The 24,839-nt window shown below is 37.2% G+C and overlaps 1 protein-coding gene across 5 annotated transcripts in view; it reads right to left on the reverse strand.

Moving 5' to 3' along the window:
- Positions 1-21,276, reverse strand: part of FCHO2 (FCH and mu domain containing endocytic adaptor 2) — a 122,054-nt gene extending 100,778 nt beyond the window's left edge. For 3 of the 5 annotated variants that reach the window (XM_057741249.1, XM_057741276.1, XM_057741240.1), the window contains exons 1-2: positions 21,119-21,276; positions 4,406-4,497 (exon numbers count right to left, since the gene is read on the reverse strand). In XM_057741249.1, coding sequence (XP_057597232.1) covers positions 4,406-4,497; positions 21,119-21,151 — 125 coding nt within the window. In that variant the 5' untranslated portion in view covers positions 21,152-21,276. Of the gene's footprint in view, positions 1-4,405; positions 4,498-20,266; positions 20,731-21,118 lie in introns of those variants that run through there. The other 2 variants (XM_057741259.1, XM_057741269.1) reach the window with 2 other exon arrangements.
- Between the last annotated feature and the right edge of the window lie 3,563 nt (positions 21,277-24,839).

The following is a 24,839-nucleotide window of genomic DNA, read 5'->3' on the forward strand; positions in this document are numbered from 1 at the left end:
TGATTTTTTTAAAAAGGAAAACAAAAGCCTTACTAAAATACAATTTTCATAATCTGATAAATAGTAGGGAAAAAAACTAGAATAATTTAAGAGTGAAATGTGAGACTGGCAACAAGACAAGGATGCCTATCATCACCATTTCTATTCAGCATTACACTGGAAGTATCTGCTACCGCAATAACAAAAAGAAATAAAAGATATAAGGATTAAAAAGGGAGAAATAAAACTGTCATTTTCACAAGATGACTGCACACACAGAAAATCCAAAAGAATCTAGAGATAAATAAAATTACCAGAATAAACAAGAATTGCCAGGTTGCTGGACATCAAGTCAACATATAAAAGTCAAGCACGTTTACATAAATTTGCAACACATAACTGACAAACTGCTTTCATCTAGAAAATATAAAGAATTTCTTTATTTTTTAAAAGGAAGAAAATAACTCAGAAAAATATGCAAAAGATGAACAGATACTTCATAAAAGAAAAGATGCAAATAGCCAATAAACCTATGAAAGGATGTTCAATCTTATTCATCAGGGAAATACAACTTAAAACCACAAGATAGTACTATTTATCAAAACAGCTCAAAGTAAAGGATAGAGAAAACCAAGTGTTGCTGAGGACATAGATCAACTGGAACTCTCCAGCAAGGCTGCTGTTGGTGTAACTGGTACAACCACCTTGGAAAATTCCTTGGCATTATCTACCAGAGTTGAACACACAAATGTTCCAAGACCTGGCAATTCTTTTTACCCCAGGGTAAATAACTAATACAAATATATGTATACTGAGACACGTGCAAGAATATTAAAAGCAATATTACTTATAGTAGCAAAAAACTGGAAACATCCCAAATGTCTGTCAACACTAGTAGAAAAATACATTTCACATATTTACATAATTTAATATTAAACAGCACTGTAAATAAATTATACTAAATTCAACACAAATGAATCTCACAACAGTGCTGAGTAACAGGAGTCAGAAAAAATACCTACTATATGATTAAATTGATACACTCAATACAAAATTCAAAAAATAGGTACAACTAACTTCCTTTGACAGATAAATAAACAAATTACAATATATCCATAAATGGAATACTACATAGAAAAAAAGAATGAATTATTGATACATGCAACAACACGGACCAATCTCAAAATAATTATAATGAGTGAAAGCACTGGACAACCAAGTATATCCTGTGTGATTCCAGTTATATAAAATTCTATAGAAATGCAAACTAAGTGTCAAAAGCAAATTAGTGATTGCTTACGGATGGGGGGAGGCACAGAAAGAAGGAATTACAAAGGAGAGACGAATATGTTCACTATCTTGATTGTGGTGATTGTCTTGAGTGTATGCATATATCAAAATGTATCAAACTGTACACTTTAAATATGTGCAGTATATTGTGTGTCAATTATACCTCAATAAAGCTGTAGGTAGGGAGAGATGGGGGGAGGGAGGGAAGAAAGATAGAAAAGCAAAGGAGAAAGGCAGGAGAAAAAAAAGGAGCATGTAAGTGGGGAGCAGAGGACGAGGGTATGAGAGAAAGAAAGTCTGAATGACTAACTTATTTAACCTTTCTGGGCCCCAATTTTCTTATCTATAAAATGGGACTTACGGATTTCCCTGGTGGCACAGTGGTTAAGAATCCACCTGCCAATACAGGGGACATGGGTTCGAGCCCTGGTTGGGTAAGATCCCACATGCCACAGAGCAACTAAGCCTATGTGCCACAACTACTGAGCCTGTGCTCTACAGCCCGTGAGCCACAACTACTGAGCCTGTGTGGCACAACTACTGAGCCCGCACGCTACAACTATTGATGCCCACGCACCTAGAGCCTGTGCTCTGCAACAACAGAAGCCACCTCAATGAGAAGCCTGTGCACCGTAATAAAGAGTAGCCCCCACTCACCGCAACTAGAGAAAGCCCGTGCACAGCAACAAAGACCCAACGCAGCCAAAAAAATAATAAAGTTCTTTAAAAAACAAATAAATAAAATGGGACTTAGAGTTTTGACAGTTAAATGAGATAAGGTATACAAAGTCCTTAGTGCATACCATATGTTCATGTGTCTATCTTTTCTTCCTTTCTTTCTCATTCACTCTTTCAAGAAATATGAGTATCCAACTGTGTCAGGCTCTGTGCTAGGCACTGGATACAACAGAATATTGTATACTGTTCCCCTATAAGGGGAATATAGAAACAAATAACAAAAATGAGTAACTACAACATCTTAGAAATACTACAAAAGAGATATATCATGTTAACAGAGATTATAATAGGTGATTTTGACCTCATCAGAGAGATTAAGAAAGGCATCCCTGGAGAAGTGAGCACATTGCTGACCTATAAGGTCAGCATGTACAAATTAAGGACTAACCATATACAAAACCTGGACTGAAAAAAAGCCTGTCAATAAAATAGCCAATGTCTCTGGAAAGGAAAAAGCAGTCTGAATAAAAAGGAGTCCGGTGTGAGCTAAAGCTTGAAAGGCAATTTGGGATCAGACCACACAGGCCTGTCTTAATAGCAATGAGAAGCCTTTGAAATGGTTTAAACAAGGAGGAGTAACAAACTGATCTGCAGTTTGAGAAAAAACAAAACACACTCAATTACAGTACAGAGAATAAGTTCCAGGAGAACCAAGAATGAATGTAGATAGGTCAGTTAGGCGCTACTGCTGCAATCCAAAAAACAATAATGATAGCTTGGATCAGGAAAGTGAAGTTAGAAATTCAGTCTATCAAAAAAATCTTTACTGAGGGCCTACTAAGGACCAAGTTCTATCCTAAGTGCAGGAGAATGAACAATAAGCAAAAAAGACAAAAAAAAATCCCTGCCTTTGTGGGGTTTATATTCTAGTGAGGAGAGACACACACAAATAAGTAAAATATGAATTATATCAGATGGTTATTAAGTGCTATAGAGAAAAACAAAGTGAGGAAGGGGGAATAGAAGGAGGTGTTGTCTCACTGCCCACATAATCATTAACGGGTCAGATTCTGAGCAAAGAATGGATGACCCAAGAGTCCTGGACTTCTTATAGTAAGTGACATAAATAGAGCTAAAAGGCATAATTACAGCTGCCCTGTTGGTCTTGAGGTAGATAATTATAGTAGTGACGTAAGTGTTAGGGGAGAAGGAGGCTAGGGGATGTGTCACGAGATGCAGAGTTCTAAAGTCTCTCCTTTTACTCTTTCCAGTGATGAAAAGTGAGCCAGTAAGGGACAGCTTTATTCACTGCACTTAGGGCTTATGGTCCCCCTTTTAACTCCAACAGAAAGGTGGAAGCCAAAAAGGATTTGTCTAACATGGAACAGTTTGTTCCCCAATTCCTACCAGTTGATAAACTCCACAAAGGCAGAAACTGCATCTTTATCATCATATTGCCAAAATTCAGAAAAGTGCCTGGCACAAAGCAGACATGGGATACAGATTGAAAGAATAAATGAATGGAGTATTATATCTAAAGGCAAAGTATCCCTATATTAGCAAGGTAAAGATTTCTAATGTGTTCACATAAAAATTACCAAGTGGGACCAGCCACAAAATAGCCTCAGTCAAATCAAATTATACTGATTTTAATAGTTTCTAATTGACTATTACACTCTAAGAGTATAAAAGAAAATTATGTTTTGTCAATTTGTATAATTTTAAAACATATACTTAGGACTTTTTAAAAGTTATAATAATACATAATTAAACTACAAGTTCAGAAAATAGTCTTTTCAAATTATTTTAATATGTTTAATGACATATTTGTTTAAAGAAATGGTAATATCCTACAAAGTTCCTCAGTTTTTTTTATTGTACCACCTTGCTAGCATATTCAATGAAAAATATATAGATAATATTTTCAAGCAGTGATTTGCAAATCAGTTTATCAATGCCACTGAGAGCCACTATTTAGCCCTTAGTGTGTAGGTAACAGAGAACCACTACTTTAAAGTATAACTATAGTATACTTTTAAAAAGTGTAATTGATTACTTTTATCCAAATCCAACCAAAATTTTCTCAATTATTTATATTCTGAAATTTATCTTGATAATGAATTGTTAAATGACTTATTAAAAAATACATACTTTTCTCTGCCACTTCCCTGGTGGTGTAGTGGTTAAGAATCCACCTCCCAATGCAGGGGACACGGGTTCCATCCCTGGTCCGGGAAGATCCCACATGCCACGGAGCAACTAAGCCCATGTGCACAACTATTGAGCCCACATGCTGCAACTACTGAAGCCCATGCTCCAAAACAAGAGAAGCACCCGGAATGAGAAGCCTGCACGCCGCCACAAAAAGTAGTCCCCACTCACCACAACTACAGAAAGCCCACACACATCAACAAAGACCCAACACAGCCAAAAGTAATTAAAAAAAAAAAATACATACCTTTCTCTTACAAAATCTGCTAGTTCTTTTGTCGATATCTGTCCATGTTTCATATTATGGTAAAGGACATCAAAGCCACTATTTTTTTCCCCCTAAAATTTAAAAAGATTTTCAGTTTAACAAAAAAAGATATCAAAATGACTTAATAACTAATACGCAACTCTAATGCTCAAATGAGCTGTTTACCCTTAATTTAACCACTGTTGCTCACTGTATAACTTTTAACTACACTATACATAGTATAATACTATTGCATATAGTATTCAAAGGAATACTATACACTTTGATAAAGTTTACAATATATTATATACACATACACACAACACACACATACACGCTCTATAATCACTCATGAAGATGTATTAATGAAATTCATCTGAAATTTTAAGAAATAAATGCAGCATAATTTAGAGAAGATAAACATGGACATTTTAAAATACATTACCAAATCCCATGTCAATTCCTTTAACCTGCATTGAGGGACTCCTGATTATTTAACTCAGAGTCTATGCTTTAAAATAACTAAATCTTGACTTTTGAGTCAAGGCAGCATTTACTAATTACATAAGCACTAAATAACACAAAACACTTTATAATCACTAATATGTCTTTCAGTAAACTTAAACAACTTGAGATGTGAGAAAAGAGAGAAAATTGTAATGAAAGAGCAGTAACAGTCATTGGCTAGTCCTCAACTGGGAAATTAACAAAACCAGACTACCACACAACCCTAGAAAATCCCAGTTCCATTTAATCCAATATAAAGCTAAATTAGCAAGTCATAACAAAGAAAACATTACAAATATCAATTTTATAAGTGAAGTGAAAGTATTTATAAACTAAGCTCAACAACTCTCTTTACAGTTCGCAGTTTTTAACTTTCTTCAGTGGCAATGACGATGAATTGAATACATTTGGTGGAAATAGAAAGCAATGCCAGAAGCAAGTGTCACGCAATCTGAAACTTACTTTTCCGCAGTCCATCAAAAACAGCAAATACATTATAGGAACTTCTGGCTATGTTGAAGGGATCTCTAATAAACCTGTCAGCTCATATAGCAAGTAATTAGACTGTTATACATACAACAAATTAAAACATCATATGTGTAATAAGATAATGTAAATTAATATCCATAGCATTTTGAACATCCATTTCCATTTATCAAGAATGTAAAACTATGGTCTCCTATAAATCTAAACACATCCATTTGGCTTCTACAATTTTTCACGTTTGAAATAAAGAAAAAACTTACGATCTAACTTTAATTCTTTACTTTCTCTGGGTTTTTCAAGCACGTTTATTCCAGCCAAAATAATATTCTCTGAGGTAACCATTATCACTAGTCTATAGCAAGCAAAAACAACATCATCATGCAGATTAATAAATAAAACTACAGACAAAATAATCAAGGACCTGAATCCTCCAAGGGATTCATTCCATTACTTGAATATAATACAGAAACTACATCCATAATATCCACCAAACTATCCACCAGCTCCCATAATATAGTCATGGACCTTGAAAAATACAAATCTGGAATGTAAAACCATAAAATTCAAAGTCTGGAGCTCTCAGTCCCCAAAATTCTCCCCTGACGACTACCAGTTTTCATTTGCACGTAATTCTAACAAGTCAGGTTACCTGGATTCCCAGTGTATATTATGCATGTTCATTATGCATATTCAAATTAGAAATGAGCTGGTGGTGAAGGGCTATTCAAACAGGCACACAGACTATCAGGAGAAATAATATTTACCATCTCTCTTTTTTAAAGGAAATAAAAACTGGAGATCATCTAGTAACTAGGGCAATAAGGTCCTGAGCATTCTGTTTCACTGTTAGAGTACTGTAAACATTACTCAATCAAGAAAATGTTAGAAAAAAAAAAGGGGAGGGGGTGCAGTGGGGGGGAATTCCCCAGTAGTCCAGAGGTTAGGACTTGGTGCTTCCACTGCAGGGGGCCCGGGTTCAATCCCTAGTCAGGGAACTAAGATCCCTTAAGCCACATGGCCGCAGCCAAAAAAAAAAAAAAAAAAAGAAAAAAAGGTTAAATTACATTAAGAAATCTGGATTCTTATTATGAAATTCTCCAAAATTAAGCTCTTTATTTGGGAAGTTCAGATATGCAAATAGCATACTACTTAAAATTACCAATAGAGGAAACAGATTTATTAATTTACCATTCAATAAAACAATATTACTATAGCAACAGTAATATGACATACCTTAGGAAACAGTACTAGCTACTCCATCCCTCAGGTCTTCACTTGGAAAGAAAAGTAAAATTCGTACCAATGAGGATGTGAAGCTGAAATGGTCTGCTTCAAGAGGCACTAACGACTAAACATAAACACCCTTCATGATTACAAATCCATTTGTCATTTCCTCCTATTTGGGTATTCATTTACTGAGCTCTAAAAAATGTAATAAGCCTGATAGAATCAGGCCTAGAAGGCACTGTTTTCTTAATTTCACAAACATATTAACACAAATATTTATTGATCATTAATTTTTTCTTTGGCACAAACTAGGCAAAAATTTTAATACTTCAAATAGCTCTTTCTCTCTCCCTACAGACGCACACACACTCACACAAATATACATTATCTTTGGGAAAAAAAAAACCTTTCAAGTCAAGTACCAACAAAGAACCCACGCCTATTGTCACTTTGTCAAAAACTTACTTTACAGCTTTTGATAAGAGATGACAATGTATTAAATATACACATATCTATATATATGTGAAAAAATACAGTAGGAGATGGAGCACTGGAGCTCAGGTCTAGACCCATTTGGCTTCAGTGTCTTCACCTGAAAAAAAAAAAACTGGAAATTCTGGGAAAATGGGTAAGACCACTCTTGAAACTGGCAATCATAATTCATAATTCTGTCACCATTTGAGATGACCAGTTTTTTTTTTCAACTAAAAGTACTCCCATGCAGGTTCTACTAATTTTTTAATAGCCACCAATGTTTTCAGTCTAATTCAAAAACAAGTAAAATAACAGGAAATAGTTCTGAATTACATATCCATTTTATCCCCCTAGACCTTGAAGTGGATATGTTCCTATCTTTTTTTTTTTAATTTAATTTTTACTTTATGTTGGGGTATAGTTGATTTACAATGCTGTGTTAGTTTCAGGTGTACAGCAAAGTGGCTCAGTTATACATATACATATACACATTCGTTTCAGATTCCTTCCGCATATAGGTTATTATAGAATATTGAATAAAGTTCCCTGTGCTATAACAGTAGGTCCTTGTTGATTATCGATTTTATATATAGTAGTATGTATATATTAATCCCAAACTCCTAATTTATCCCTCCCCCACCTTTCCCCTTTGGTAACCATAAGTCTATCATTTCGATACAAAAAAATTTTTTCCTTAATGTATTCTGTTAACTCAAGCAAGTAGAATTTGCTTTTTCTTGGCTAACTACAAATACACAAATGTACAAGTAAGCTGACAACAGAGTTTTATTATCAAATAGAATTATAACTAAAGATGTTTTCTGGTCTTCAATATTTTACTAAAACTGTAAATGTTCATGCCCTTTGATTCAGCAATTCCACTTTCAGAAATCTATACAACAAAAACACACATACAAAGATAAATGTGGAAAAATATTCACTGCAGTACTGTTTATAACTCTGAAAAAACAGAACAACTCAAAAACATCCATTAACATTACTGGTTAAACAAATCCTAGTATATCCTACAATGAAATACACAGTGTTTTTTAATTGCAGTAAAAAAAATTGCAGGGGTTTCCCTGGTGGCGCAGTGGTTAAGAATCTGCTGCAGGGGACATGAGTTTGAGCCCTGGTCCAGGAAGATCCCACATGCCATGGAGCAACTAAGCCCATGTGCCACAACTATTGAGCCTGCGCTCTACAGCCTTTGAGCCACAACTACTGAAGCCTATGCACACTAGAGCCCGTGCTCCGCAATGAAGAGTAGCCCCCTCTCATCACAACAAGAGAAAGCCCAGCAAGGATGCGCGCAGCAAAGACAACCCAGCGCAGCCAGCAAATGAATAAATTTAATTTAAAAAAACTGCAGTAGATTTTTGAGTAGTAATTTCTTAAATCTGCCCAGATATACTTAATGTCAGTGAGAAAAAAAAGCAAGATGCAATTATTCATAAAAGCCAAAAATAATCTAATGTTGGGAACAATCTAAATGTCCCAAACTGATGAATGGAGAGACAAAATGAGGTAGATCCACACAATGGAATACAAATCAGCAATAAAAAGGAACAAACACTGACACATACGACTTTATGGATTACCCTCATAAACACCTTACTAAGTGAAAGAAGCCAGAATCAAGAGAACACATACTATACGATTCCATTTATACAAAATGTTCAGAATAGGCAAATCTATAGAGAAAGACAGTGGATTAGTGGCTACCTAGAGCTGAGGGCTGAAAAGAGCATTAACTGTAAATGGGCATGAGGGATCTAATTATTGGGAGGATGAACATGTTCTAAAATCGAAGATGGCTGCACCACTCAGGAAAGTTATTAAAAATCAGTGAATTGCACACTTAAATTGGGTAGATTTTATGATATATAAAGTGTGCTTCAATAAAATTCTTTTTAAAAAGAAAGATGTAAAATAAGATTTCATTTTCATTGAAAAAATAACAGGTTGCATATATGCATACCAACAGAATCTGAAGGCATATTCAGCAAACTATTAACAGCAAATTATTTCTGGAAAGTGGAATAATGAGCATATATTAATTTTCTAATAAAAAATTAATAATAAACAAGTCTTTAATACAGAAGTAACAGAGTTAGGGGTTTCCCTGGTGGCACAGTGGTTAAGAATCTGCCTGCCAATGCAGGGGACACAGGTTCAATCCCTGGGCTGGGAAGACCCTACATGCCACAGAGCAACTAAGCCCATGCACCACAACTACTAAGCCTGCATGCCACTACTATTGACTCCACACACCGCAACTACTGAAGCCCACACACCTAGAGCCCATGCTCCACAACAAGAGAAGCCACCACAATAAGAAGTCCATGGCAATGAAGAGTAGCCCCCACTCTTCGAAACTATAGAAAGCCTGCGTGCAGCAACAAAGACCCAATGCAGTCAATAAATTAAAAAAAAAAAAACTAACAGAGTTAAAAGCTATCACAACAAGCAGTTTTAAAATGCAATTTCCTCCCAACTATACTACAATTGTTGATATAAAATCTTGATTATCAACGGCCAGCTTTTCTCTTTTGTTCAAATTTTTATTCTTTTTTAATTTTATTGAGATATAATTCACACACATCATACAATTTGGCTATTTAAGCTGTACAATGCAAAAAATGTGAGTATATTTACAGACTTGTGCCATTATCACTGCAGTCTATTTTAGAACATCAAAAAGAAATCCAAACTCAAATAGCTAGATTTTTTTTTTATAAAGCCTTTTTATCCCAACAGCATTTGCTTTTTTGTTTGTTTACAAAAAATAGGGTCTTTGTCTCTGAAGAAATACATGATAGAACAATGGTGTCTTGATTTTATAGAAGATCCATGTGAGGACCATAATTCAATTACCCCACAAATAATAATCAAATTTTACTTTCTAAAATCTACCATAAGAAACATCAGAATTCAAGAGGGGCCCAAGATGATGGGCAAGTGGGAAGAACCTGAGCTCACCTCCTTCCACAGTCACAACAAATCTATATCTACATATAGAACAATTTTTCCTGAAGAAGATCTGAGGGCTAACTGAATAGCTACTGCACACAGAAGGTCCACAAAGAAATGGGTAGGAGAAATGCACTTGAGAAGAAAGTGTAGTCTGTCGTTTTTGGATGGAATGTCCTATAAATATCAATTAAGTCGAGATTGTCTAATGTGTCATTGAAAGCTTGTGTGTCTTTATTTATTTTCTATTTGGATGATCTGTCCATTGATGTAAGTGGGGTGTTCAAGTCTCCCACTATGATTGTGTTACTGTCGATGTCCCCTTTTATAGCTGTTAGCATTTGCCTTATGTATTGAGGTACTCCTATGTTGGGGGCATAGATATTTACCATTGTGATATGTTCTTCTTGAATGGATCCCTTGATCATTATGTAGTGTCCTTCTTTTAATAGTCTTTACTTTCAAGTCTAATTTGTCTGATATGAGTATTGCTACTCCAGCTTTCTTTTGACTTTCATTTGCATGGAATACCTTTTTCCATCCCTTTACTTTCAGTCTATATGTATCCCTTGGTCTGAAGTGGGTTTCTTGTAGGCAGCATATAGAAGGGTCTTGTTTTTGTATCCATTCAGCCAGTCTGTGTCTTTTGGTTGGAGCATGTAATCCATTTACATTTACAGTGATTATTGACATGTGTGTTCCAATTACCATTTTCTTAATTGTTTTGGGTTTGTATTTGCAGGTGTTTTCCTTTTCTTGTGTTTCCTACTTAGAAAAGTTCCTTTAGCACTTGTTGTAAGGCTGGTTTGGTGGTGCTGAATTCTCTTAACTTTTGCTTGTCTGGAAAGCTTTTGATTTCTCCCTCAAATCTGAATGAGATTCTTGCTGGCTAGAGTATTCTTGGCTGTAGGTTTCTCTCTTTCAGGACTTTCAGTATATCCTGCCATTCCCTTCTGGCCTGCAGAGTTTCTGTAGAAAGGTCGCTGTTATCCTTATGGGTTTTCCCTTATATGTTGTTTGTTGCTTTTCTCTTGCTGCTTTTAATATTTTTTCTTTGTGTTTAATTGTCGTTAGTTTGATTAATATGTGTCTTGGTGTATTTCTCCTTGGGTTTATTCTGTATGGGACTCTCTGTGTTTCTTGGACTTGGTTAATTATTTCCCTTCCCATGCTGGGGAAGTTTTCCACTATAACCTCTTCAAATATTTTCTCAGACCCTTTCTTGTTTTCTTCTTCTTCTGGGATGCCTGTAATTCGAATGTTGGTATGCTTAATGTTATCACTGAGGTCTCTGAGACTGTCTTCTAATCTTTTTATTCTTTTTTATTTTTCCTGCTCTGTGGCAGTTATTTCCCCCATTCTATCTTCCAACTCACTTATTCGTTCTTCTGCCTCAGTCATTCTGCTGGTTATAGCATCTGGAGTATTTTTAATTTCAGTTATTTTGTTATCCATTGCTGTTTGTTTTTCTGAGTTCTTATGAACTGTTTCTTGTACTTTCTCTATTTTGTTATCAAGATTTTGTATCATTTTTACTATCATTACTCTAAATTCTTTTTCAGGCATTTTGCCTATTTCCTCCTCATTTATTTGGTCCTGTGGGTTTTTTTCCTGCTCCTTTGTCTGCATGGTGTTTCTCTGTTTCCTCATGGTTGTCCAAACTTTTGGGGTTGCTTGTCCCTGAACCAGCTCTCCGGTTTCCACGCTCCCGCTCCCGGACCCTCCGTTCAGCCGCGGATCGACATCTCGGTCCGGGAACGCTGGGCTGCACTGCGGACCCTCCGTGTGTTTCTCACTCCCCCCCGTCTGCCCTAGATTTTTAAGAGTATGTATTTACTCATCAGTGACGAGCTTGTTTTCAGCTGGCTTATTCATCAGTTTAATCTACACGTAAGAAAATACATATGTCCACAAAAAAATCAGTACACTAATATTTATAGCAGCATTATTCATGATAACCAAAAGGCAGAAACGACCCAAATGTGCATCAACTAACAAATGAATAAGCGATATGATATACCCATGCACTGGAATATTATTCAGCCATAAAACAAATGAAATATTGATACATGCTATAATGTTGCTGAACCTTGAAAACATTATGCTAAGAGAAAGAAGCCAGTCACAAAAGACCACATACTATATGATTCCACTCCTATTCAAGTGCAAAATAGGGAAGTCTATAGAAACATAAAGTAGATTAGCGTGTTGCTTGAGGTGGAGTGAGGGTGAGATATGGAGTGATAAAAGGTATGAGATTTCTTTTTGAGGTAATGAAAAATTTTGAGGTAATTTAAAATTGTGATGATGGTTTACACATACCTGTGAACATTACCAAAACTACTAACCTGTGCATTTTAAGTGATGAACTGTATGATACACAAAATAAATTTCAATAAAGTTGACAAAAAAGTAAATAATATTTTATTGTTTCTAATCAATAAATTCTAGAAGAGAAATTTTCAGTGTTAACTGACAAAAACAGCTCCTAACACCACTGATGATCCAAGGAGGACAATTACGATGAAGGTTTATACTAAGATAGGATCTTGTCTCTGCCAATCTCAATACACTTTGCAAAGAGGTAGCACTTTCAGAGAAAGTCTCCCGAATGTGACCTGAGGTAAATAAAATCTTGTTATAATCCACTATATATAGGTGTAAAAATCTTTTTAACAATTCCTAATATGAAGTGGGGGAGAAAAAAGTTTTATCATACTTTAAAAATGGAAGTCCATAATCATACAAGTCCTTTAAGAGAACACAAACTTACTACCCATCCTTTCCTCTAAATACTCTAATTGAAGGAAGATGACTGCAATTAACAGTTTGATGTATATCAGTCCAGATTCCTTTTTGCATACATATAGAAACATGTTACTTTTTAATATGAAAATGAGATCATGTTATGCATATTGTTTTGCATCTAAATTATCAATTAAAGCGAAACAGCTGCAAAGACTAAGTTATAAGTAAGGCCACAAAGTCATTAAACATGTTCATATTTTTTTCTGGTCTAATATAGAGTCTACAAGCGACATATCCTTGAAATTTAAAGTTAAAAAGTTTAAGTAAGTCATTGAATCTATTTTGGCAACTCAAAACATCTTTTTTGTGGTTGATCTTATAACTTTATACTTTAAAAAAATTTTAACAGATACAAAATACAATCAAAATACAAAATATTTCCACTGGAAGAAAAAAATGACTCCTCTATTAACAATGCTATGAAATTCCTAAGTTAATGAAAATGGAACTTAACATAAAGTAATAGTAGAAGAGCACAAAACTATAAATCCCATAGACTTTAATTAAGGCTTTGAAACTTATCCTTCAAAGAACTTTTAAGGGCAACAATAAATTAAACACTAAAATTAAAAACCTGGATAGTCTTCACTTTTGATAAGTCAAAGAACTAGAAAATAGGCAAAAGATTAAGAGTATACACTGTATAATCAGGCTATTTATTAAAAAGTTGATTTTACCTAGTTTCCTTTATAATCAAAAAAAAATTTTTTTGGGAAGGAGAAAAGAAAGCTCAGGAGGTACTGTCATGTGAACAGCAATAACATGCCTAAGCTTCCTCTCAACAGCCTCAAAAATAAATAAATATCATCATTTCTACCTCTCTACATTTTCCTTTTACTCTAGCTCTTACTGACATTTATTAAGTAACCTTTGACAAGTCGCTGAAAAGTATAACATCAATGTGTATCTGATATAGTCTCACTTTATCCTGCCTTCTCTGAAAACTATTATGAAATGTTTAACTAATTCTGAAGATTTTGTTTTGTTTTGAAGAATGGCCCCTCTAGTGAAGAATCTTCACATTTTTGACAGGAATTCAACAAACATGCAATGACAGCCCTCCAGGGCCTTGAAAACTGCTAGGGAGAAAAAAAAATACATGCACACAGTTTTTCTATAAGTAAACAGGACTTTCAACCACTGGTTATAATCTCTTCTAATCCATGTTTTATTTACATATTAAAATTTTCACACAAGATCACTAAAACTAAAAAAAAAAAAAAAAATCACTAAAACTATTGTGTAGAGCTCTTGGCAAGATACTGCTAAAGCAGAAAACAGTGATTAAAACGTAGAATCAGCAGTCAGAACAAAAGTTACTCAAACATCCGTCCACTGATTAAAGGAAACAAATCTTATTGTTTAAAAAAAAAAATCATTCTCGGACCCCTCAAATACTTCTCCCTAATCTTTTAAATTGCAACTCAGCTCTTCCACTTAGTTAAATCCTTCAAGCTATCTAAAAAGATACTATATATCTATATATATACACACACACAATATAAATAGCAGAAGCAAATACTTTTGAGCTAATTTTTTATTGTTTTATCTTTCAAATTTTCTGTAATATTCTGTAAGTAAATGTAGTTTTCATTACTTTCGAAATGAAAAGTAAAATAAAACAACAATTTCAGCTTTCTCAAAAATTTTTCAATCTATGCTTGGAAAGACACACAAGGCTACCTTTTTAATCTAACATTTTGTTCACATTAATACTTAAATCTCCAGTTCTCATAATTCATAAATGGAAAAAAAAACTGGAAGTAACCTAAATGTCCAAAAGGGGAATGCTAAAAAAAATTACATCTTATCCATTCCATGAAACCTATACTGAAAATATTTTCAAAGAATACTTAATCACATGAGAAAAATGCTTTTGATATTAATATCATTTGAAAATACCAAGATACAGAACTATACAGTAGAACCTGTTTTGAATTTTATATTTCCAAAGGAAATCTTAGAGGACAGAGCGAAAGGCTATAGGTAATTTTTATTTTCTTATGTGTTTTAACTATCACATAATAAGTTATAAATAAAAAGGAAAAATCTTCACTGGCTGTTGTTTCAACCAACTAAAAACAAACACTTCTTATTTAAGGCCCCAGCACCACCAATTTGCTTTACTTACATTATACCTTCCTATCTTTTCCCTAAAGTCAAGTAAACATGCTTGTCATATCTTCCATAATTTTTAGTACTGTAATTCCATCAAGGAGCCTGTGCATGATGGAACTGTGTGCCTCAGCATCATCACACAGTTCACCAACCACTTCCCAATTTAACCCTTTGCCTCTGGCCATTCCAGCAACACTCTCTAGCCTCTTTACCAGTAGATACACAACTGACACTTGAAACAAACATAGGTTTGAACTTCACAGGTCCACTTACACATGGATTTTTTTCAATAGTAAATACTACAGTGCTACTACATGATCAGGGTTGGTTGAATCCATGCATGTGGAATCGCGGTTATGGAAACCATGGATAGGAAGGGCCAACTATGATAATTATAAGTTATACGCTGATCTTCAACTATGCAAGGGTCAGCACCCCTAATCCTCACATTGTTCAAGGCTCAACTGTAATTACAAGTCTCCATTACTGTTTTGTTTTTGTTTTTCCTCACATCTGACCAATTTTTGTTCATCTCTGTGGACCAGATTCCTAAAATTCTTTCAATTCAAATATCTTTTCATTTTTCCACACTAGATAAATTGAAAGTCAAGTCCTTATTCCCTTTCCTGTATGTCTCCATGTCATTATATTTCTATATAGACTTCTCAGGAGGCTTCTGTTAATTGTTCTAGAATTATAAAATCAGAATGGATAATCTCAGGAGACATCCCATGACTCAAAAAATTACTTCCAAAAAAATATATATATGTGTGTGTGTGTGTATACATATGTATATTTGGAACTATATAATATATATATACATATATATATTTCCAAAAGGCTTATGCTAATCAAAAGTGCAGGATGACACAAAGCATACTGTTCTCCCATGCCTTTGCCTAAATATTTCAAGTAGTTCTGGAAGATTAGAACATTTAGGATTTAGGCTGTAGGGCTGGAAAAGAACCCAGACAGCAAATTTCTATCGCTGCATATCAATCCTCTAAAATCCTTCCCCTAAACTGAACTTACGCAGACTAAATCAGTATCAATTTCTCAATTTCAATGATTAAGGCAAAAATAAAAAACCAACCACCCTTCCACCCCACCCCCCAAAAACCTAAGGAGCCTGACAAAATTTAGTTCCACCTAAAATACTATATAACTTTATAATAACTACCTGTCAAGTCTACTTGAATTAAGTTAGATGAATCTGAAGTTTGAATTTTCATAACTTGTTGCAGTTGAAAATAGTTTGGGCATGGCTAACTGCCTAACAGTTATACAATAACACATTTTAACATGTATGTTATTTGCTTGTACATACCTAGGTTACCTCTGGAAAGCTATATAAGAAACTGGTAACAGTGATTGCCTCTTGGGAGATCTTGGTGGATAAAACGAGGGAGATTTTATCCTACATTCCCTTTTGTACCTTTTAAATACTAAACAACATAAATTTTGCAAATTTATTAATTAACGTATATATGTAAATACACAAACATACACACTTTAAAAATTTTAGTATATCATCTGATGGGATTAGAGCCTTAGCAGGTACCCCAAACGACAATATTTGGAAATTTCACATAATAAAAAGTCTATATTGTGGGTTTCTATGGTCACCTCAACTAATTTTCTAAAGATGTTTATTTTTAATTTTTCATATGGATAAATAACCCCAAAGAATGCGTATGTGTGTGTCTGTCTGTCTGTTAGTCTCTGATGTAGGATACTAAATTTAGATTAAATAATCAAGCAAAAATATAATAGTTTTGCATTCCAAAGTCCTATTAATAGTAACTCTAGATTTTTAAAAAACATTTTAATCTTCCCAGTTTATCCTTGTAATGATAGATCAAATTTTGGATATACAGTATTATGCCTTTTATACAAGGGACTTGGGCATCATGTAGATTTTGGTACTGGTCCTGGAACCAATCCCCCAAGGATACCAGGAGAGAACTGTATAACCAAGTGCTCCGAATTAAAACTAAAGTGTGGCAATACCAGTGAAATCAATAGATAAATGGCATGAGACTTCTGCACTGATTAAGCAGAAAAAGAAATTTAAAAAAAAAAGTGAGAGAAAGAAGGAAAAACTTCAGAACAAAAATACCTAAAATAATTGTTATTCATTCATTTTTGATGCGCTGAATGGAAATCTTTGGAAAAAGTCACAACTAAAAAGGTCACTTCATTACAATGTGATGTATGCTAAAGAATAACACTTGATGTCTTTGGGAGAATGCTTTAGATCTTATATAGACTGGGATTACTATGTAAAGTGAAGTTTATAAGGTATTTAAATCAGGTATGTTGTGCTCACTTGTTTTTTCCCCTTAAATAATTACCACCATAAAGTCCATTCCTTAAAAAAAACTTTTAAACTCCTGAATTAAATAATTTGGGCTTATATAAAAAAAATAAAGCCATTTTAATCACTATAGTGTAAAGTTGGCATATATAATCTCAAAAGTATTGTAAACCAGTACTTGACTCTTTGAGAAAGTAGCAGCATAAGGAGACACTTCACTGTAATATTTGTCAATATCTTTTAAAGTTAATCTTTTGAAGGGCTAACAACTGCTTTTACATATTAAAGGTAACTGTGGATTTCTATTATCAAAATTATTTTTGCTGTCCAAGTTTAATAGAAAGAAAAACATTTCAACTTGATTATCTTTGTGTCATTCTACTTTGTGGCAAAAACTGACTTATCAGCAACAAAACACCTGTTGTGTAGCAAGTTTTGGATATATTTTTCTCTTCAAAGTATAGTATTAAGTAATTTGTAATGTAGCATATAGTTTTAGTTAAGAAAAACTATAAAGAAAAAGACAGGATGTGCTGCTTTCAAAAGAACTTGAAGAGAGTTTCAATGATTCAAGTTTTCCTCTAACAAAATGCCACAACAAAAAGATCTGTCTTTTAAATGTAGGGAAAAAAAACAATTAATAGCTTGTCTGGTTAGAAACCTAAAACTTTAAAGGTTCCCATTACCTCACTTTGACAAGTTTTATTTTGTTTTGACAGTGCCACGTTAAACATTAGGGGAGAAAAGTGAAATTATTATTCTAAATTCTCTATTTTAAGAAATCATTTTATAAATGATTTAGAAATAGGTAAAATTTTAAGTTGTCTTAAATAGACAGCTATCAAATTCTGAGAAGTTATTTAGTTCTCAGGGTTTCCTAGTTCATTTAGCCCTCCTTTGAAGCTTTTTAAGATTCAATTTAGAGCATTCAGCCCCAACCAGGCTTGAAAGTAAAATAAAATGCAGCCTATTTTAACTATTTGTACTCAATATTTGAAGTGAAGGCAAACACTAAAACATAAAGTAGGCTTGGGATCCTCTCTAGATTTCAGATATCCAAATTTATTCCCATTTCTCTACTAAGAGGGCAAACAAGGGGCACACAAAAACCTGCACAAAAATGTTCATAAAGCATTGTTCATAAAACAGCTAAAAACATCAAAAAAGGCTTTGTTCAAAATTCAGTGAACAGAAAACAAAAGATAATCTTTAAACGTTAATGTACAATTTTGACTTAAGTTTGCAAACTTCAAAAACACATTCGTGCATCCAAAAAAATACAGAACATTCTAAGAAAGTCAAATTTTAAATAATCCTTATAGAGTTTTACATATTGCCACGGTAAAACCTAAAGTTTAAAATCAACAGATCAAAGCTAAAATTCCTATGGAAAATCAAGGGACCCAGAAGAGCCATAAAAATCTTGAAAAAGAAGAACAAAGTTGGAGCACTCACACGTTCCCATTCCAAACTTACCGCACAGCTACAGTGATCAAAACAGTGTGGTACCAGCATAAGGAGAGATGATGGGATACCAATGAAAATCCAGAAATAAACTCATACATCTATTGTCAACTGATTTTTGACAAGAGTCCCAAGATTACCCAATGGAAAAAGAAGAGCCTTTTCAACAAATAATGCCAGGACAACTAGATCCACATTTAAAGAATGAAGTTGCACCTCTTCCCAGTACTGTACACAAAAATTAACTTCCAATGGATCACAGGCCTAAATGTAAGAACTAAAACTACATATAAAATCCACTGAAATAACACAGAAGTTAACCTTTGTGATCCTGGGGTAGGAAAGACTTCTTAGATATGACAACAAAAGCATAAGTGATAACAGAATAATTAGACAAACTGGACTTCAAAATTAAAAACTTCTGTGCTTCAAAGGACACCATCAAGAGAGTGAAAAAGACAACCCACAGAATGGGAGAAAATACTTACAAAATCATGTATCTGCAAATCAAAATCACAAGGGGATATTACTTCACACCCATCCACTACAATTAAAAAGACCGATAGCAACAAGTGTTGTCCAGCATGTGGAAAAACTGGAACTCTCAGACATTGTTAGTAGGATTGTAAAATGGTGCAACCACTTTGGAAAATGTTTGGCTGTTCCTCAAAATGTTCAACAGAAAGTTACTATATAACCCAGCAATTCCATTCCCAAAAGAAATGAAGACATATGTCCACATAAAAACTTGCACAAAAATGTCCATAGCAGCATTATTTATAACAGCCGAAAAGCACAAACAACCAAATGTCTACTACCACTGATGAATGGATAAATACAATGTGAGATGTGGATGTGTATATACACACACAATGGAACACTATTTCGGCATAAGATGGAATTAAGTACTGCGTGCTACATCCTGGCTGAACCTTGGAAAAATGCTAAGTGAAAAAGCCAGTCACAAAGGACCACAGGTATAAACCCATTTATATGATTATGTCCACAAGAGACAAATCTACATAGGCAGAAATCTATAGATTAGTTGCCTAGGACTGAGGTAAGAAGAAAATGTAGAGTGACTGCTAATGAACAGTGGTATTCTTCCTGAGATGATGAAATTGTTCTAAAAGTGTGGTGACGTTTGCACGACTCTATGAATATACGAAAAGTGCTTTGTTAAATGGGTGTATTGTATGGCAGGTGAATTCAATAAAGCTGTTAAACACACACACACACACCAAAAAAAAAAAACACCTAACGTCTAATATTTACGTCACCTGTGGAAAACAAGGAACATTCAAGACAAATGACTATGAACTGATTTGGTTACTAAGCAACACAATGCTTGAACCCTCAGAAATTAAGAATTGAAGACACATCCTTATCCACTGAAATAGGACCACTTCAAATATTTGTACATCTTGACTAAAATGGAATCGTAGCACTTGCAACTGTCAAGCCATAAAATGGGATTCCTGAGTTACCTGAGTACACACGTTGCTTTCCCGTACAGGGCCGAACTGTACTTCCCATTACAACAAACAATGACTGCAGGCAAACACTCCACAGGGAGACTGGGAACTCACTCCCACCTAACACAGATACTGCGTTAAGAGCAACGGTGCGGAAAGAACGAGGAAGGGGAAGCAGCACAGCGAACAGGGGGAAGTATGGGTGCATTCAAGCCCAAGGAATCCAGTTACATGAAATTCAACTTTCATACGCGTCGTGAACAGGCCCAGAGGCAAAGTCCCGGGCGCGGACCCACGAGCCGAGCTGCGAGGCCGAGAGGAAGCGCTGCTCCGGCCCAAGCCCGCACGGGAATTCTTGGGGACATGGTGGGCGGGCCAGAGGGCTAAGATGGGGGGCCTGCCGGGCGGGAAGGAAGCGAGCCCCTCCGCCTGGCTGCCGCCCGCCCTCGCCGGCAGCGCGCAGCTGGGAGCGGCCGCGCCGCTGGCCCGTCGTCCGCGTCCGAGCCGCGGAGCGCGCCCGGCGCCGGGAGTCTCCGGCGGGGCCAGCCCGTCTCCCGCCCCATCCGGCGCTTTGTCCCAGCGCGGGCGGCGGGAGGCCCCGCCGCGTCCCCGCCGCGGGCAGGGGCGCCGCGCTGACAGCCCCCGCCCCCCGCAAGGACGGCAAGCCGGCGAGTCGGGGCGGCCGGCTCCCCGTCGCCCGACGGGCTGCATCCGGGCGGGACGAAGCAGGCGGCGGTCAGAGGACGCCGGCCCTGCCCGCGGAGCCGCCGCCGCAGCCACCGCCCGAAGCGCACGCAGGCCGAGGTCAGGCGCAGAAACCCTCGGACTCTGAAACCCACACAGTGTCCAACATCCTTCTCTTACCCAAAAATTCTCAACGAAATGCGCCATGACCATCGTGCCGCCGCGCCGGGTTCCGCGTCCGCGCCCTCCCGCCGCTCCGTAAACACGGGCCCGGCCCCCACGGCGCCCCCGCCTTTCGCTGCCGCTGCCGCTGCCGCCGCCGCCGCCGCCTTCTTCCCGGAGACCGGCCCGCACCCTCCAGGGCGCATGCGCCACCTAGCGGCTGCCGCGGCGGGGCGAACACTCAAACGCCAAGGCTGGGTTGCGCATGCGCCCCGGGCCCCATTCCCGGGTTTTAGTCGGCTTCCTCTCTCCCCAGCGCGGGCGAGTCCGCGCCTGAGTATTCTCCTGGGAATGGTGGAGAGCCCGGCCCTGGAGCAGTCACCCGGGAGACTGCCCGCGCGCTTCGCGGTGCGATGGGTACTGGCTCAGGGACGGAGCGAGGAGAAGGGCCGGCCAGGAACTGTGGAACCCACAGCCAGGCTGCCTCACAAGACTCTCTTCCTGAGCCTTCGAGGATCTCAAGGGGACCCAAGTCGGGGCAAGCTCGGATGGGGGAGGCTTGGCCTCTAGCCAACCGGAGGAGGCCCTGAGAAATGGTCAACAGTGTGCCTTTCCTTGATAGGGAATTAAGAACCCAAACAAAACTTTCCGAGGCCGGAAAAAGAGGAAACGCCCTGTCGCCTGAGAGCCCTGGGAGCTGCGCGAGACCCAGGCACCAAGTCCTCAAGGCCGAGGCCTCTGACCTCTGGCCCTCCCGCCGCAAACCAGCAAGGTCTGCCGACAGCAGGAACGTGACTCGAAACCAGCGAATTTCCCTAACTCAGCCAGTTTTGTCTTTTTTTTTTTTTTTTTTTTTTAAGTCTCTTGCAGGACTTGTTCACATAAGTCCATGGTTCTCTTAGCAACTTGTACGTTTTGGAAAAAGAAACAAGTTCAAACACGCCTCAGCATAACAGAGACACTAAATCCCCTTCCCACGCCTTGCTTTCCAGAGGTTAAGGAGAAAAGATTAAACCAGGTCAATTAGGTCCGAAATATGCAGTTCTTGAAGCCAAGCCCGACAAATAGATTTAGTGTGGCTTTAACTGTACATGCGCGTCACACCTCCTCAGATCTTGTGACTTCGAACATGGTAAACACTACACCGCTGTTTCTTCATGGCAAATTATTTCCATCCTCAAAAGCAAAAACCACACAGTGCCTTTCACGTGGGTGAAGCTGTAAAGTGTTTGCTGAGCAGGAATCATTGGATAATGGTATTGTGATTATATCTCTTTAAGAGTATCTTTTAGAAATATATAGGATGTAAGGATAAGACATCTAGGATGTGCTTCAAAATGAGGCATTGAAGGAGGAGGAATGGGTAAAGGTATAGATGAAACAAGGCTGACCATGAGCTGGTAATTCTAAGAGCTAGGTGATGAAAACGTGGCTAACTATACTACCCTCTTCTTGGTATATGGCTTTTTCCTTTCTTTAAAAAGTCGTTATAACGCTATCACTTCACCTAGTTTTGGGGAAAGTCAAACTTAGAAATTTGCTACAATTCTCTAAGCCATTAGTCTAGCACTATCTTTCTTTTTTTATATAAATTTATTTTATTTATTTTATTGGCTGTGTTGGGTCTTTTTTGCTGTGCACGGGCTTTCTTTTTAGTTGCGGTGAGTGGGGGCTACTCTTCGTTGTGGTGCGCAGGCTCCTCATTGCCGTGGCTTTTCTTGTTGCGGAGCATGGGCTCTAGGCGCATGGGCTTCAGTAGTTGCAGCACATGGGCTCAATAGTTGTGGCTCACGAGTTCTAAAGCACAGGCTCAATAGTTGTGGCGCACAGGCTTAGTTGCTCCGCGGCATGTGGAATCTTCCTGGAGCAGGGATTGAACCTGTGTCCCCTGCATTGCCAGGTAGATGCTCAACCACTGCACCACCTAAGAAGCCCTAGCACTATCTTTCTTGATGCTGAAGAAATTCTAAAAAAGATACAGCCATCTTAATCACCCTGCAGATGAGCTTGTTATTAAAGTCCCAGTATCACTAAGCATTACTGTACTTAGACCTGGGCAGGAGAGGCCCCTATCCTGGACCCCATGCCTTAAAGGAACTTACATATCACAAATGCACACATTAATTTATTAAAAAAATACATGAGTACCTCTGCTACAGATGCTGAACACTGGCCCATAACTGTCAATACCATTGACCAACACTATTCAGGCTCATAGGAAATGTTTCATATCTCTTGCCTGATATCTTTGAAACAAAAGGTGGAACTCCAAATGCAGTGAAAATTTGTGGGTGCTATAGCTGCCCATATCAGAGATAGACTGCTTTGGAGTTCAGGCATAATCTGAGCAGCAGAAGTGCTTAGGGAAGAGAAGACAAATTAAGTAACTTGTGAAGCTGCCTTCTCATCTTGAGTGCAATAAATTCTTGCATAACAAAGTTCTGGTTTTTGGGTTTTGGTCTGGGGGTTTGTTTGTTTGTTTGCATAACGAAATGTTGTGTAGCACAGATTTTCCTTGTTTTAGCGTTCTAATTTGTGGTTCCAACACTGACAATTTTGCACAGTATTAAAATAGTTGCACAGGGTACACTGACTTCCATCTCATACTCTTACCTCTGGTCCCATAAATATTAGAGGCAGGTCTACCATGAAGATAAATCTTCTGTATATTTCGGGTTTTTACAAGGTTCATCAGGGTCAAAATACCATATGCTGTAATTGCCTGGTATTTAAATTGTGGGACTTCATAGTAAGTAGTGATTAAGGGGACTAATCTTCAGGCAAGGTGGTGTAGTAGAAGAATGTGCATGGTATTAGCCACATTCTGACCTCTCAAGTGAGGTTTCCAAGGATGCAGAGTGTAGATAAGATCCTAAGCTGGTAGCCTCACTCACATGCCTTAAAGTATTTGTACCCCAGACACTTAGGCCTTGCTTATCCAAACATATCCTCAAATTATTAAAAACATAAATAGATAAAAAATGTCCCACTCACTCACCAGCTAAATTACCTGGCACTTAATAGTCACTCAGTAAGTGTTCAGTGCAAGAATGGGTGAATGATTGAGTCTATCAGAATGTCAGGGTGGATGGATTTTGGCTGTTCTAATTCCATTCTTCTTTTAATAACTCATACTTTTCATTGGTGCTGGATCTTAGAGCTTATAAAAATGTCATTATTTAAGTTCTACTTGATTACTTTAAATATTTTCAAAAGAATTTGGGGGGGCTTGAGTATACTTCTTAAAGGATAAGCTACCTTTTGTAATCAAAATAAAATAAAATTGAAATGATAATATTCAAGATTGGCTCTTGCAGGAGATCTTCTGTTGGGAAGGGATCCTTAAACAATTTGGCCTTCAAGGTGGCCCCCACCTCCAGAATCATCTTACTCTTAGGATCTCTCTCTATACTTGCTATCCATATGTTGGCTTCCAGAGATGTTCCTGGTGCCCATTAAACTCTGGCTCAAGCAGTTATGTTATAGCCCCATTAAAAAGAAACAACAGTCCCCAAATGGAGGCATGGTACATTTTGTTGAGAATTTAGGGGTAATAGAAGGATGTTAGAAATTATGTGAGTTTTGGAGCTCAAGGGTTTCTGTGCTTGACCTCAGCTTGTGTGGGTTTGGGGCAATGGTAGCCTCGACTTGCAGACTAGCAACCCTTGGGTGGGGGAGGGCTCTCAGTGTGGGGCTCCTTTGCTAGTTTAGTCCTTTTCCCCAGTCCAAAGATCCACAA

Source organism: Hippopotamus amphibius, chromosome 1, assembly GCF_030028045.1.
Source record: "Hippopotamus amphibius kiboko isolate mHipAmp2 chromosome 1, mHipAmp2.hap2, whole genome shotgun sequence".
NCBI classification, from domain to species: domain Eukaryota; kingdom Metazoa; phylum Chordata; class Mammalia; order Artiodactyla; family Hippopotamidae; genus Hippopotamus; species Hippopotamus amphibius.